This window comes from Lithobates pipiens, unplaced genomic scaffold (genome assembly GCF_037356315.1).
Source record: "Lithobates pipiens isolate NorthernLeopardFrog02 unplaced genomic scaffold, aLitPip1_a1.2 Scaffold_16, whole genome shotgun sequence".
Taxonomy (NCBI): Eukaryota; Metazoa; Chordata; class Amphibia; order Anura; family Ranidae; genus Lithobates; species Lithobates pipiens.
Window position 1 is genome coordinate 443,687,828 of NW_027507748.1, and position 14,177 is coordinate 443,702,004.

At 44.1% G+C, this 14,177-nt stretch overlaps 1 protein-coding gene across 2 annotated transcripts in view; it reads right to left on the minus strand.

The window, feature by feature from the left end:
* Window positions 1-14,177, minus strand: part of LOC143983253 (lysozyme g-like) — a 50,107-nt gene that overhangs the window by 6,393 nt on the left and 29,537 nt on the right. For both annotated transcript variants that reach the window (XM_077482723.1, XM_077482724.1), the window contains 2 exons: window positions 9,213-9,293; window positions 4,197-4,396 (listed from right to left, as the gene is read on the minus strand). In XM_077482723.1, coding sequence (XP_077338849.1) covers window positions 4,197-4,396; window positions 9,213-9,293 — 281 coding nt within the window. The remainder of the gene's footprint in view (window positions 1-4,196; window positions 4,397-9,212; window positions 9,294-14,177) is intronic.

Below are 14,177 nucleotides of genomic sequence, written 5' to 3' on the forward strand. Positions count from 1 at the left end.
CTGGGACGGAGATTTATCTTCCAACAAGACAATGATCCCAAACATACAGCAAAATCTACAAAGGAATGGTTCACAAATAAACGTATCCAGGTGTTAGAATGGCCAAGTCAGAGTCCAGACCTGAATCCAATCGAGAATCTGTGGAAAGAGCTGAAAACTGCTGTTCACAAAAGCTCTCCATCCAACCTCACTGAGCTCGAGCTGTTTTGCAAGGAAGAATGGGCAAAAATTTAAGTCTCTCGATGTGCAAAACTGATAGAGACATACCCCAAGCGACTTGCAGCTGTAATCGCAGCAAAAGGTGGCTCTACAAAGTATTAACGCAAGGGGTCCGAATAATTTTGCACGCCCCACTTTTCATTTTTTTATTAGTTAAAAAAAGTTTCAAAAATCCAATAGATTTCGCACTACTTCACAATTGTGTCCCACTTGTTGGTGATTCTTCACAAAAAATAAAAATTTTATATCTTTATGTTTGAAGCCTGAAATGAGGCAAAAGGTTGAAAAGTTCAAGGGGGCCGAATACTTTCACAAGGCACTGTATTTTTCTAATTTTACTTCACCAACTTAGACTATTGTGTTCTGATCCATCACATATAATTCAGATTAAAAAAAAACATTAAAACTAAAGGCTGTAATGTAACAAAATAGGTAAAAAGCCGGGGGGGGGGGGGGGGATTTGGGGGGTGAATACTTTTGCAAGGCACTGTATTTGCATGCTGTGCATTATAAGTTGTTACCATATGCGTTTTATTGTCTATACCAGGGAAATGCAATTAGCAGACCACCAGCTGTTGCAAAACTACAAGTCCTATCATGCCTCTGGGTGTCATGCTTGTGGTTGTCAGTCTTGCAATGCCTCATGGGACTTGTAGTTCTGGAAAATCTGGAGGTCCGCTCATTGCATATCCCTGGTCTATACTAATGGCCTCTGCTGAGGCACCTCTCTAAAGAGGATTTTTTTTCATTTTATCCATTGCCAACACTACCTAACAGGCTCTTAATGTGCTATGATTGTAATCTGTTATGCACATAGTGCCTGTATTTTCGAATTTCCTTTTTATAAATGAAAGATATTTTCTATATACACTACATCCCCGGGAATGTGAGAGTTAAATGCTAGTCTTGACTATGAGGCAGGGAACAGGCAGAAATACTCTTACTCTGCTCTCACAGGCTTCCTAACCATACTTACGACTGATTGGCATAAAACCCAGTAGATAGATAATGAATATCAGCCGAACTCTGTGTCCCATGATGTATGATAACGAAATCCCAATTATCAGGTTTACATTACATATACATAGAGGGAAGATGGCAATCGCACACCTAGTCACACGAGTCTCTTTTTTTTTCAATAGCCTTAAGCCTGAATTACAAATTCAGAGATGCTCCCATCTTTCAAAACCTGGGCTTCATCAGCTATTCTGTTAAAGCCAGTGACTGAAGCAGGATAGTAAATCTGTTCTTTAGACAAAAGAGCCTGTTGATCCAGTAACCCTACAGAGCATACCACATCTGCCTGGGCCAGTCCAGAACAATGAGGAATATCAGGGTGCCCCCATCTCAATCCTGTGAAGCACATACGTAAGAAGTTTCAGGGGTAAAAGGCATAGTTTAGGATGTACAGATCCTATAGAGCCATCAGAGCATTCATTGCTTCTGCTAGAGGATCCCTGTACCTGGAGACAAACCTGTCTAGTTTGCTGTTTAATCTGTAGGCCAGAAGGTTCACATGTGGCAACACCTGCATGTATAGGGATAACTCCCCTGGCTGTAGGTGCTGAGAAAGTCTATCTGCCAATGGTCTACACTCGAGATGATGTAGGTGGCAACGTGAAGTTCTTCAACAGATCTGATCTACCTCTCTTGACACACCAAGACTTCTGGTTCTTCCCTGATAATTGATATTGCCACTGCCATGGCAATGACCAACTGAATCAGATGTTCTTTCTGTAGGATGGTCTAACGTTGCAGAGACAACCAAATCTATCAAAGTTCCCCTGCATCAACAGGGTGCCCAGGACTCCTCAGCCTGACAGGCTGGCATCCACTAAGAAAATCTTCCAAAAGACAAAGGAAGGACATTTGATTCTATAGCAATATTCCTGCATTATCAAACTAGGAACAACCTGGTTCTCAGTTCCAAAAAAAATGTGTCTGTCCAGGGACTATTGATTTGTCTTACACTGACAGAAAATGGTGTTGTAAAACTGGTCACATGGGAGTGTTTTGAAGGAGGCTTCCATCAAGAGACTCACTTTTGGGGGGCCACATGAACCCTGGCTGAGATCTAAAGATGGAACTCCCCCTCTGCTGCCGTCCTCAGCTCAGACAGGTTGACTCTGGAGAGGTGTTCCTGGCACAGTCTGTGACAGTTCCCTCCCCTCAGGAAGGCTCTGAGGCATATGCCGCCGCACAGGAGAAGATGGAAGGAGGAGGTTGGTGGATCCAAACAGTAATAGGCGAGGAGGAATATCCTCCACCACTTTGCATACTGGGGCCTCGGCTCTGCCTCACTTTACTCCTCGGGCCTGTGACGTCACTGGTTGCTACACGGCAGGCGATCTTGGCAACCAGTGCAGGCGATAGAGGCCAGTGGTGGAACAAGTCTCAGCTGGCCAGGTCACTAAGTAAAGCAGAGCTGCGGCTGTGGCAGCCTTTTCTGGGGGCATCAGATTGGACTGGGGGGAAATCGCCACTTTGCCCCCTGGCCCAGTCAGTCCCTGGCCCAGTCAGTCCCTGGCCCGAGGGGAAAATTGCCACCCAACCCCAGACCCAGTCCGCCCCTGAGTGACATGCCAGTATATCGCCAGCATGCCAGGATCCTTCGGGCCATGCAGTTTTTGTATTAAGTATCTCAAACATGGCTGACAATTTTTGGCACTTAAATAACCATTGGCTCCTGCTGCTAGCAATCTATCCAATGAGAACCTGAGACAGTGGCTGGAGCTGCTGGGCTCGTCCTTAAAGCTGGAATGATTGGGTTCAGGCAAGAAAAAAGAGGGTGGGGGCTGTGGCGGGCTGCTGCAGCCTAGAAAGATTTTCACCTTAACCCATTCCCGACCAGCTGCTGCAGTTGTACTGCAGCAGGTTGGCTCCCCTGGGTGAAACATTGTTACCTTACGTCAGTTTGACTTTTGACCACCGGAGCACGACACCGATGCGAGTGCCTGTGATCGCGCCACACAGATGTGAATGTCAATGTAAATGGACAGATCTCCGTGTTGACAGGGGCGAGGAGAGTGATCTGTTGTTTATAATAAGTATGAACAACAATGGGTCTCCTCACTCAGGCAGTCCCACCCCCCCCTCCACAGTTAGAATCACTCCCTAGGACACACAGTAATCCCCTTGATCGCCCCTAGTGTTAACCCATTCCCTGCCAGTGACAGTTACACAGTAATAAGTGCATATATATATATATATATATATATATATATATATATCATTGTATAGCAATGATCGCTGTATAAGTGGCAATGATCAAAAAAATGTGCCAAGTGTGTCCGATCTGTCTGCCATAATGTCGCAGTCCTGATAAAAAGCCATTACTAGTAAAAAAAATAAAGATAATTGCCATAAATCTCCCCTATTCTGTAGATGCTATAACTTTTGCGCAGACCAATGAATACAGGCTTATTGTGATTATTTTACTACCAAAAATATGTAGAAGAATACATATCGGCCTAAACTGAGGAAAAGATACGTTTTTTTTTTTTAAATGGGGATATTTATTATAGCAACATGCACAAAATATTTTTTTTTTCCCCCCTCGAAATTTTTATAATTTTTGTTTGTAGCACAAAAAATAAAAACCACAGAGATTATCAAATACCACCAAAAGAAAGCTCTATTTGTGGTAAAAAAGGATGTCAATTTTGTTTGGGTACAGCATTGAAGACCGCTCAATTGTCAGTTAAAGCGACGCAGTGCCAAATTGTAAAAGTGCTCTGGTCAGAAAGGGGGTAAAATCTTCCGGGGCTGAAGTGTTTAATGTCTTCACTTTTCTATATTCAGTTCCTGCAGCTTTAACTGGTGTGTGTATTACTGTTATAAGTGTGATTTTGTAAAAATGTAGTACAGTTTATATATTGTGCATACTTGTCTGTATTTTCATTACCATAAATTATATTTGATCAGCATTTCCAGTGTGCTGCTTATTCATTTGACTAGTAATGGAAACCTTTGATTACCTGCATCAGGCCAAAAGCATTGCCATTATCACCCATATGATTGGAGTCCAAAGCATTGCCCGCACGTGATTCACGAGACATGATTGCTGCAATTATAGCTGGGTTCACACCAGTTTTCCTGGACACAGACATGATCTTCGCCTTATAAGAGTTTACCCTTTGGAGATCTGTTTCTGCCAGTTTTTCAGACGCTATTACTCCTTCAAGAAAGTAAAAAGAATTTGGTCATGGAAGATATTAGCAGAATGTTTTTATATAGCAAGAAAAGTTACAAATTTGACCAAAACTCAAGATACAGCTTTGAAAATGTATACAGATAACCAATAAGAAAATGAACAATATATTTGTTAAATATGTAAAATACGTAAGATTTCTTTGAACTTATCAATTTGATCAATATGCGAATATGCGTTAAGGTTTTAAAAAAAAAAACTCCTTACATGGGGCAGCCATATTTACGCATTGCATATTCATGTTCTCCATGCAAGCCTATGAGTTGTCATACTGAGAAAACGTACTTCAAATGTGGCTTATACATTATCTCAACAGTTTCACATACAGATCCAGACTAACTGCAATTACAGTACCCTCTAGCACCTAATCTGCATGTTACTATATAAATCCATCCCTATATATATATATATATATATATATATATATATATATATATATATATATATATATACACAGTGGTGTGAAAAAGTGTTTGCCCCCTTCCTCATTTCCTGTTCCTTTGCATGTTTGTCACACTTAAGTGTTTCGGAACATCAAACCAATTTAAACAATAGTCAAGGACAACACAAGTAAACACAAAATGCAATTTGTAAATGAAGGTGTTTATTATTAAAGGTGAAAAAAAATCCAAACCATCATGGCCCTGTGTGAAAAAGTGATTGCCCCCCTTGTTAAAACATACTATAACTGTGGTTGTCCACACCTGAGTTCAATTTCTCTAGCCACACCCAGGCCTGATTATTGCCACACCTGTTCACAATCAAGGCATCACTTAAATAGGAGCTGCTTGACACAGTAAGGTCCACCAGAAGATCCTTAAAAGCTACACATCATGCCGAGACCCAAAGAAATTCAGGAACAATTGAGAAAGAAAGTAATTGAGATCTATCAGTCTGGAAAGGGTTATAAAGCCATTTCCAAAGCTTTGGGAATCCAGCGAACCACAGTGAGAGCCATTATCCACAAATTGCGAAGACATGGAACAGTGGTGAACCTTCCCAGGAGTGGCCGGCCGCCCAAAATTACCTCAAGAGCGCAGCGACGACTCATCCAAGAGGTCACAAAAGACCCCACAACAACGTCCAAGGAACTGCAGGCCTCACTTGCCTCAGTTAAGGTCAGCGTTCATGCCTCCACCATCAGGAAAAGACTGGGCAAAAATGGCCTGCATGGCAGAGTTCCAAGGAGAAAACCACTGCTGAGCAAAAAGAACATCAAAGCTCGTCTCAATTTCTCCACAACACATCTTGATGATCCCTAAGACTTTTGGGACAACATTCTGTGGACCGATGAGACAAAAGTGGAACTCTTTGGAAGGAGTGTGTCCAAGTATATCTGGCGTAGAAGGAACACTGCATTTCATAAAAAGAACATTATACCAACAGTAAAATATGGTGGTGGTAGTGTGATGGTCTGGGGCTGTTTTGCTGCTTCAGGACCTGGAAGACTTGCCGTGATAAAAGGAACTATGAATTCTGCTGTCTACCAAGAGATCCTGAAGGAGAATGTCCGACCATCTGTTCGTGTACTCAAGCTGAAACGAACTTGGGTTCTGCAGCAGGACAATGATCCTAAACACACCAGCAAGTCCACCACCGAATGGCTGAAGAAAAACAAAATGAAGACTCTGGAGTGGCCTAGCCAAAGTCCTGACCTGAATCCTATTGAGATGTTGTGGTATGACCTTAAAAAGGCCGTTCATGCTCGAAAACCCTCTAATGTAACTGAATTTGGACAATTCTGCAAAGATGAGTGGGCCAAAATTCCTCCAGGACGCTGTAAAAGCCTCATTGCACGTTATCGCAAACGCTTGGTTGCAGTTGTTAGGTTTAGGGGGCAATCACTTTTTCACACAGGGCCATGATGGTTTGGATTTTTTTTCACCTTTAATAATAAACACCTTCATTTACAAATTGCATTTTGTGTTTACTTCTGTTGTCCTTGACTATTGTTTAAATTGGTTTGATGTTCCGAAACGCTTAAGTGTGACAAACATGCAAAGGAACAGGAAATGAGGAAGGGGGCAAACACTTTTTCACACCACTGTATTCACCATAAGGGAAAAAAAGGAGGAGAAAAGGGGAGATAAAACATTTACTCCACCTCAATAGGGGATCATTAATTTCTCCAAAAAATCACGCTACTAAAACAAATTAAAACTAACAATTGGCCACCAATCAAATAGTATTCCCACCAATTACCATTTGTATTGTATCAATAAACCATTGTAGTGAGTACCGTATATACTCGAGTATATGCCGACCCGAATATAAGCCGAGGCCCCCAATTTACCCCAAAAAAACTGGGAAACTTATTGACTCGTGTATAAGCTGAGGGTTATCCCTGTGTCCCGTCCATCCCTGTGTCCATTCCTGTGTCCCGTCCGTCCCTGTGTCCCGTCCGTCCCTGTGTCCCGTCCGTCCCTGTGTCCCGTCCGTCCCTGTGTCCCGTCCGTCCCGTCCGTCGCTGTGTCCCGTCCGTCCCTGTGTCCCGTCCGTCGCGTCCGTCGCTGTGTCCCGTCCGTCGCTGTGTCCCGTCCGTCGCTGTGTCCCGTCCGTCGCTGTGTCCCGTCCGTCGCTGTGTCCCGTCCGTCGCTGTGTCCCGTCCGTCGCTGTGTCCCGTCCGTCGCTGTGTCCCGTCCGTCGCTGTGTCCCTGTGTCCCGTCCGTCCATCCCTGCCTACCTGTGCCAATCTGCAGCCTCTGTGTGCCACGCTCTCCTCCTGGCAGACGGCGGCCATTCCTCTGTTCAAAAGCCGCGCCTCCCTCTCTGTGATAGGCGGAACACTCAATTTCCCAGCAGTCAGTGTTCCGCCTATCACGGACATCCTCTCATCCTCGTCCATAGTATGAGAATGAGCGGATGTCCGTGATAGGCGGAACACTGACTGCTGGGAAATTGAGTGTTCCGCCTATCACAGAATGGGAGGCGCGGCTTTTGAATAGTAGAATGGCCGCCGTCTGTCTGCTCGACACGCTGATCGGGCAGGCAGACGGCGATGACTCGAGTATAAGCCGAGGGGGGCACTTTCAGCCTCAAAAAAGAGGCTGAAAATCTCGGCTTATACTCGAGTATATACGGTACATCATGCAATCACTACAAATTAAATATACATAGTTCGACTGAATAACAATCGATTTTAATGCAAATGTAGATCAATCAGGGGAGGGCCAATGAATAACTAAAAAGATATTATAAAAAAAAATTAAAAAGTTGTTATTTTGTCCTTATGCTTGATTAATAAATGAATTTATGTCTAGCTCCACGTTCATTCCAAAAGGATGATAAGTCTGTAGCTCATAGATCCAGAATGTTTCAAGTCTTGAAACACCCCTGGTGTTAGCTCCGCCCCTCCATGGCGCAATATATCTGTCTATGACCAGATATTGAGTTCCCATAGGATTTCGAGGCTTGGTTTTCAGAACGAGGCTTGAATATGTTGCATGCTGGTGTTTGGATGGCCAGGCCTCGTGATCAGAACGAGGCTTGGTTACGACACAGGATGGATGCTAATATGAGGCCTGGCCTCATAATCAGAGCGAGGCTTGACTATGCTGCATGCTGATGTTTGGATGGCCAGGCCTCGTGATCAGAACGAGGCTTGGCTATGACACAGGACGGATGCTAATTTATGCCAGAGATGTGGAAAATCTTTCATATCCAAATATTCACAGTCTCGTTTATATTTTGGATATTTGGCGGACATCTCTGATGGGGATGATGCTATATGTAAGGATAATAAATATATATGGAGGAGTTTTTAATATATACACTTCCAGAACATGTGACCGGAAGTGCCAAGTGCTTCCGGGGTCATTGGTTATTTTGGGGTCATTTTGTACTTATAAGCGATGCTGTTTGGGGGAGTCCACACCCCAGAGGACGACTGTTTAGTTGAAACGCGTCGGGTGGACCCCCTTACAGACATAGCTACTTTCTGACTATGTTATTACGATTGAACCAAATGTGAGTGTAAGTTTATTATTATTTTTAATAAATTGGATGTTAAAACGGTATCACGCTATGCTAGTTTTCTACTTCCATGGTCTTTGATACCTGAGCCCCCTATTTTCGTGGGATGAGCACTATAGAAGGATCGCTACGGATGATTTCATGACCTGAAGACTTGCAGGAGATTACATACTAGATGTATGATTATCTGGTTTGCTAACCTACAGGCCCATATGACTCGAGAGGCGTAAGCCTTCCTCTGAGTCCACGTAATTTGGTAAGCCTCCTCTCCCCTTCTTTATCACAGTGGTGGTGGTATTATTCTACACATCAGAAGTTGAATTTCACCTTTTTTCATGTCACCTCAAGTTTGGAATTGTGATTGATATTACACATTTCAAGGACTGTTAGACGTTCACTTGATGGACTGTATATGTTAAATTAATTTTATTTACTTTAACCTTTTGTGTGCATGAGGTTCATGCACTCTTCCACCTGGGAGTAAGATCTCTTAATATACAACGGAATTTACACATATTTTCTTTTTTTGAAGTGTATGTAATTTTCTTTGCTTGAATTAGTGCCTTACTGGTTCATGTGGTTTGTTGCCACCTAAGCGCTACACTTTTTTGTTTTAATTTTTGCATGTTACTGTGTAGTCTTCAGTAGTGTTGGCAGCTGGGTACAACATATCTTTTCACAGAGCAGTTTTTTTTTTACACCTGAATACACATTATTAGTTCTGTGCAAGTATGTACATGTGCACAGAAAATACAGTGCAGGAGTTCAATTTAACCATATGCATTAAAATACAGAAAGTGGTGGGACTCACCTGAAATATTTTGCCCATCTTGACTGCCTGTTTCAAGTGAGGCACCAGTAGTAGGAATATCATTGAGATTACCATATTGGGCTGTGAAAGACATGTTACAATTAAAAAATATATATTTTTATCCAGGCAGATAACTGCAAATTCAGGCAGCTTTTTCAGGTAGACAAATTCCTCTCCCCCCTCGCCCCTAGACATATCACACTGTGGCCTGAGAGTGGCAGTATTCATCTGCAAGCTGAAGGCTCCATCCTGCATGTGATCACTGTCATAGCTGAGAGTAATCACATGTTTAGGAACAACTTTGATTGGTTCCCAATCATCAGTGGTGGCACGAGCTGTCAGTGACACAACCCAGTGAGGGGATTGAATGCTTCACAAAGTGGCTTTAATGAAGGGCATTTATAAATGTATCCCTGGTATGCGACATTGTGCTGGGGGTTGATTGGTGAGAAGGGATTAAAGTCATTTTTTTTTTTATAAAATAGAAAACATGTTATACCGCCTCTTTTTCGGTCCCCGAAAATGCAGATGCTGACTGCTCCTGCTTTCTGTGGGTGCCCCATCACCAAGTGTGCGCTGAGGGGGCACCCGGGCAGGCACACTCCTGAGCCAAGCTGTGTGTGTGTCCATAGGCACACAGTGCAGCTCATCCACACACCCAGATCCCTCTTCACAGGATTTGAATGACAGCAGTAGGAGCTAATGGCTCCCCCTGCTACCTGTGTCTCCTGTGAGATGTAAGTGTTGGGGGGGGGGGGGGGGTAGGGTGGTAGCAAAGAGTTAATGGAACATTTTTACCATCATGTAGGGAATGCATTAAGGTAAAAAAAACTAGTACCAATTTAATAAGGTAAAAAGAGTAGTAACCTAAAACAAGCAAACAATCTCATTTTCATTGTTTGAACTGCTTTGGGGTTCATTCACAATCTCTGCAATCACTGTGCATTTCTGCATGCTATTTTTTTGTGCATTTAAATATATTTGCAATGTGTCTTCTGGGTTTTCATTTAAATGTATTTTCTTAGTCTAGTTGCATTCACACATTTGCATACACATTTGTTGTGTGTTTGCATGCATTTTTTAGTGCATTCCTCAGTGTAAAAAAATGCAGCATGCTGTACTTTTTTTTGTTTTTACACACACACGAAAGTGCTACAGTGGTGTAAACTAGACTTGTTCTAATACATTTTTCTTGCATCTGTGTTTGTACTGCATCTATGCTGTGTTTAAAAATGCACTTGACTGCATCCGATGTAAACGAGCCCTGTGTATTTCCATTTTTGCAGTTATATTTGAGAAAACTCCACTATGTTATGTGTCACTATTCACACAACATACACACATATATATATAGATAACTTATATATTATTTTTTGTAGTATTTCTTAATTTTTAGAGGTTTCTAAGGAAAAGGTGCCACGATTGACTGCAAGAACTTCTCAACTAGCTCAGCACGGTCTGCCTCTGCATTAGGAGTCCAGTTTTCAAAAACATACAGTAGCGAAGCCAAGTACAGTTTTTTTCTTTTTTTTTTTTTTTTTTTGCACGAAGAAAAAAAAACAGTGGCAGCTCCGGTCGGGAGCCGCTGTACTAGTTAGTAGTGCACAGATACCACTTTTTAAGACCCAGTACAAGTACTGATACTTTTTTTTTTCCCCCAAATACTAGCCGATACCAATTACCGATACTTTTTTTCTAATGTAATATAACAGTGGCAGTAATATGCAGCACTGATGAGGTGTAGACTGTCAGTTGTTTATTCTTTTACAATTACATTTTTTGAAAAAATTTTTTATAATGTTTTCTTTTTTGGGGGGGTGGATGGTGTGTGTTTTTTAAAACTTTTTTAGTGTTTTTACAATTTTTGTTTTAAATATTTAATTATTGTTTCTTTTTTTTTCTTTTTTTTTATCAACTCTGTTGGTGGGCTTTGGTGAGATGTCAGGGGTCTAAAACAGTACTATACTCCTAATCAGAAACAAAAGGTGGAATTGGAATAACAACAACTGGAAGAAAGCATTCTGGAAGAACAATGGACATATTAATAACTATCAAGGAAGATCCTACCATCAGCCCCCATATGGTAGAAGATCCCCCACTCCCCTTTGGAGGAACTATGAGGATAATGGTGAGAGAAATTACTATCCTGATAGAATAAGAAGAGAAGAGAGACCAGGTAGAGAGGATAGATGCTACCAATATGGTGATAGAAGAGGTAGATCTCCCCATAATAACTATTATGCAGTCCCGGTGTATAATAGGTTTGAACAACTGCGAAGGTATGATGAGATAAGATCACCAGGATATCAAAAATATCAACAAGACAAGTATGGGAAAGAACACCACATTGTTTTTTAGAACAAAGAGATCAGGACTCCCCAAGATGACATCATCAGGAGGATACTACACGGAGACCCAACAGACGCACTCCAGAACCCAATCTAAACAGGAGAACCAAAAAACGTGAGTACATGAAGCAGGAACCTCAGAGGGATCGAGACAGATAAGATCGCCTGAGGAAAACTCCAAGAAGATCGGTAGAGAAAAGAAGTGGAAGAAACGAAAAACGAGAAGAGGATGCCGAACAGGGGTCAAAAAACAAAAGGAAAAGAGAAGAGAATAGTAGGAGATGGAATCATCAATATCAGTGGGGTAGTATTAACGCAGAAGGCAATTAAAGTACTAGATAAGGGGTTAAAATTTGCTCAAAAAAAGAATCTCATTAAATTTAATGCTTACGCGGATATTAATACATTTGTGAGAAGCCTTAACATAAAAAAGTATATTCTTAGGCCGCGTACACACGGGCGGACTGTCTGTCCAACTTAGTCCACTGAAACGTGTTTCAGCGGACAGTCCGCTCGTGTGTGGGCTTCAGCGGACTTTTTCAGCGGACAGTCTGGCGGACTAAGTCTTTCGGAATTTCCGTAATACAGTCCGTCCAAACTTGGTTTCAGCGGACAGTCCGCTCGTGAGTAGGCAAGTTGGACGGACTAAGTATGGTGAATGCTCAGAAAGGATTTACACGGCCGAAGGTTGCATTGCAGTGTATTGGACGTCGTATTTCTAGTCCCGTCGTACGTGCTGTACACGTCATCGCGCAAGCTTTCAGCGGACTGTCTGTTCATCGTGTGTGGTCAAGTCCGTTCATTCAAAAGTAGGACGGACTGTCTGTCGGATTGTCTGACGAACTTAGTTGGCCATACAATCCGCCCGTGTGTACGCGGCCTTAGTGATCCTGGAATGGGTAGAGGAAAGAATATAGCGGAAACCAAATGGTATCCTATTTAGCAATTTACAAAGCAAAATCGCTCTTCAGTCCACCTGCTGGGAATGATGGACACATTGAGGTATTCAAAAGGATGATTTTAAAGGATCTAACAGATTTGAAAATAAAAAAGGCCTTTGATCCAAGTGATATAAAAAGTGGTATAAGAAAATTGGAATCCAGGAAGGATATTGTCATAAGACAAGCGTATAAAGGAGGGCCATAGTCATGGGCGTCCGCAGCAGGGGGCAAAGGGGGTCAAGTGCCCCCCCTGGAATCCCCAAGGTGTTGCAGCAGCCAGCAGTGTCTGTCGTAGCCGCCGCCATGCTGCCGCAGACGCCGCCATGCTGCCGCTGGCGGCTGCATCCTCCGCCCTCTCCTATGGATCACATTGCTGACTGGCTGGTTAGCTCTGTGTTCGGCGGTCGCGCTGTAACATGGCCCCGCCCCCCCAAGACAAGCTTGTGCGATAGTAGAGAGAATCAACGTTCCGCTTATCACATGAGCCGGTCTAAGGGGGCAGGGCCATGTTACAGAGCGGCCGCCGAACACAGAGCCAGCCAGTTCTGTGATCCATAGGAAGAGATGCTGCAGGTACAGCCCGCACTGGGTGCCACAGTGCCTGGATAGGAGGATCGAAGGGGTGGGCTGTAGGGGCCCCCCATGCCGATTCTCCTTTCCAACTTATTTTACTGTCTCCAGTTCACGTGCTCTCCCTCCTATTTTTCCCCACCACCAGTGCTCTTCAGCTCTCCCCGTCACTCTCCAGCCCCCACCCCAGTGCTCTCCAGCCCCCCATTCTCCCCACCCCTGTTTTTTCTGCCCCTCTGATGCTCTCCACCCCCCCAGTGCTCTCTACCCTCCGTGCTCTCCACCCCTGTTCTTTTTGTCTCCCCACAGCACTCTCCACTCCCCCTGCATTTTGTCCACACCCGTGTGCTCTCCAACCCTACCAGTGCTCTCCACCCCCCATAGTGCTCTCCAGTCCCCCATGCTTTCCACCCCTGTTCTTTCTGGCCCCCACTAGTGCTCTCCACTCCCCCCTGCAATTTGTACCCCCCCAGTACTCTCCAGCCCCGTGCTCTCCACCTCTGTTTTTCTGCCCCCCCGGTGCTCTTGACCGCCCCCCACTCTTAGCCCCCCAAGTGCTCTCAGCCTACCGTGCTCTCTACCCCTGTTCTTATTGCCCCCCCAGTGCTCTCAAGTTCCCCCCCAACACTCTCTGCTCCCCACCCCTGTGATCTCCACTCCCCATCGCTCTTTGCCCCCACCCATGTGTTCTCCAACCCCGCCAGTGCTCTCTGCTCCCCTTCTCTCTGACTCCCACCCAGTGTTCTCCACTTCCCCAGGACCAGAGTGTAGGCTGACTGGGGCCGGAAAATGAGGACGGCTGAAGGTGCAGGTGGCCAGGGACCACTCCACCTCACAGCAAACAGATCCTCTGGAAGGAGCACCGTCCCCATCTAAAACGAGGCTGCATTGGTGGGCACAGTGAGGCTGCATTTGATGGGCACAGTGAGGCTGCACTTGATGGGCACAGTGAGGCTGCACTTGATGGGCACTGGTGAGGCTGCATTGTGGCTGCACAGAGTCTGCAGTCTCTGAACATCTCCTGTAGCATGTCTGCAGTCTTGTGTGGACTGTGGACAGGAGACTATAAGATAAAACCAGAGCCACCAAGCTGGAGCCGACTGACT